Source organism: Acanthamoeba castellanii (assembly GCF_000313135.1).
Source record: "Acanthamoeba castellanii str. Neff unplaced genomic scaffold scf7180000084724, whole genome shotgun sequence".
Classification (NCBI taxonomy): domain Eukaryota; phylum Discosea; order Longamoebia; family Acanthamoebidae; genus Acanthamoeba; species Acanthamoeba castellanii.
In genome coordinates this window covers 368,775-370,447 of record NW_004457611.1, presented here as the reverse complement: position 1 = coordinate 370,447, position 1,673 = coordinate 368,775, and the positions used below count along the sequence as shown (strand labels likewise).

The 1,673-nt window shown below is 59.7% G+C and overlaps 1 protein-coding gene across 1 annotated transcript; it reads left to right on the top strand.

The window, feature by feature from the left end:
• Window positions 1-48: 48 nt before the first annotated feature.
• On the top strand, window positions 49-1,432 carry ACA1_159550 (poly(A)-specific ribonuclease, putative; the record flags this gene model as incomplete). Its single annotated transcript, XM_004348535.1, has 6 exons — window positions 49-198; window positions 301-421; window positions 529-641; window positions 765-909; window positions 1,068-1,168; window positions 1,244-1,432. Coding segments are annotated over 6 exons (819 nt in total), but the record flags the coding sequence as incomplete, so codon positions are not given.
• Window positions 1,433-1,673: the final 241 nt, after the last annotated feature.

Below are 1,673 nucleotides of genomic sequence, written 5' to 3'. Positions count from 1 at the left end.
ATATCTGTATTAATATATTTTATATTTAATAAAATATGATGCGCAGGCCACAATCTGCTGCTGGACCTGCTGTACAGCTACTTCCACTTCGAGGACCGTCTGCCGTCGAGCTTCCGCAACTTCAAGGTGGCCATCAACAAGGTCTTCCCCACCATCTTCGACACCAAGCACATCGCCGCCACCGATCCCGCCTACAAGGTACCCCCCCGACCCGACTCCACCCTTCAGTCAATCGAAGCCCGGCAAACCATGCAACGCCGCAATTCATTCGCTGCGTCGGGCCACGATACGTCACCACAGGACCGTTTGCTGAGCACGGGGCTGGGCGACGTCTACGCGGCCGTGAAGGGCGGCGTCAACGTGGTCCACGCCGAGGGCTTCGACCGGTACCGCGAGAACGAGGAGTACGCCCATGAGGCTGGTACGCTCCCTGCGCCCGCGTCCCGACAATCACCTGGTTGGCGCCTTCGTCTGACGTCGTCGACGCGTTGCGTGTGCCATTGTGTGCGTGTGCGGTGCCACCACCAGGTTTCGATGCGTACATGACGGGGGCCATCTTTGCTGCGTACCTGGAGCAGATCGTGGGCGCCGAGGCCCACATCGAAGGAGTCCCGCTTGTCGCCAGCGCCAGGATCCTTCAGGTTGGTCCACCACCATCATTCAATCCTCGTCGTCATCACCATCAACATCGCCATCATCGTCACCATCATCAATTTCTTACTCTTCTTCTTACTCTTCTTCTTCTTCTTCAATTCGAATCACAGTACGCCAACACGATCAACCAGTATGGCGCCTGCTCCGTGCTGCGCCTCGACCGCCCCGAGGACGAGAACGACTTTAGCAACGTCTTCCACGTCAGCATCAACCAGAGGCCGGCACAGGCGGCCGACGTCATGACCCTGTTCGATGGTGCGTGCGTGCCATGACCCTCTCCCTTCGCCCGCGTTGCATTCCCTCTTCTCGTGTCGTGTCGTGTCGTGTCGTGTCGTGTCGTGTCGTGTCGTGTCGTGTCGTGTCGTGTCGTGTCGTGTCGTGTCGTGTCGTGTCGTGTCTATTGTGTGTCGCAGGTATTCCGGTGCAGCTCAAGTGGATCAACAAGACCAGCACGTGGGTCATCATCAATGATCGCTCCGTCCTCCCGCGCGTTTGGCCGCTCGTCAAGCAACAGGTACCGAACCTTGGCTGACTTGACACACTCAGCGCCGCTCGCGCTTCTTCATAACCTCCGTGTGTCGTTGTGCAGCTTCAGACGCCCAAGGCGCGATCGCACGGGTTCGTGGTGCGGAGCTTTGCCGATTTCAAGGCGGGCAAGTCGCCCATTGACTGGCCGCAGCTGGCCAAGGCCGCCCTCGCCGGTCTCGCCCTCCCGCTAGGCCTCGCCTTCGCCCTCCACCGCCTCTCCGGCGGCGCCCACTGCTCCGCCCACTCGTAGCGATTCCCGTGTAACGGTTGTTTCTATTCGCGTTCAACACTTCACGTTCACGGGGACACGACTTCATCACATGGTCGAACTCCTCGAACGCCTTCGCGTCCAGTCCCAGTCCCTTGGCCAGCAGGCTGCTCAGCTGGTCGGCTGTTTGGCTTTCCTGCGCCTGGAGCTCGGTCTTGAGCTTCCCTTCTGGAAGGGAGTCAATGGCGCTCTTCCGCCTCGTCGTCGAAGCCTAGGTGCACGT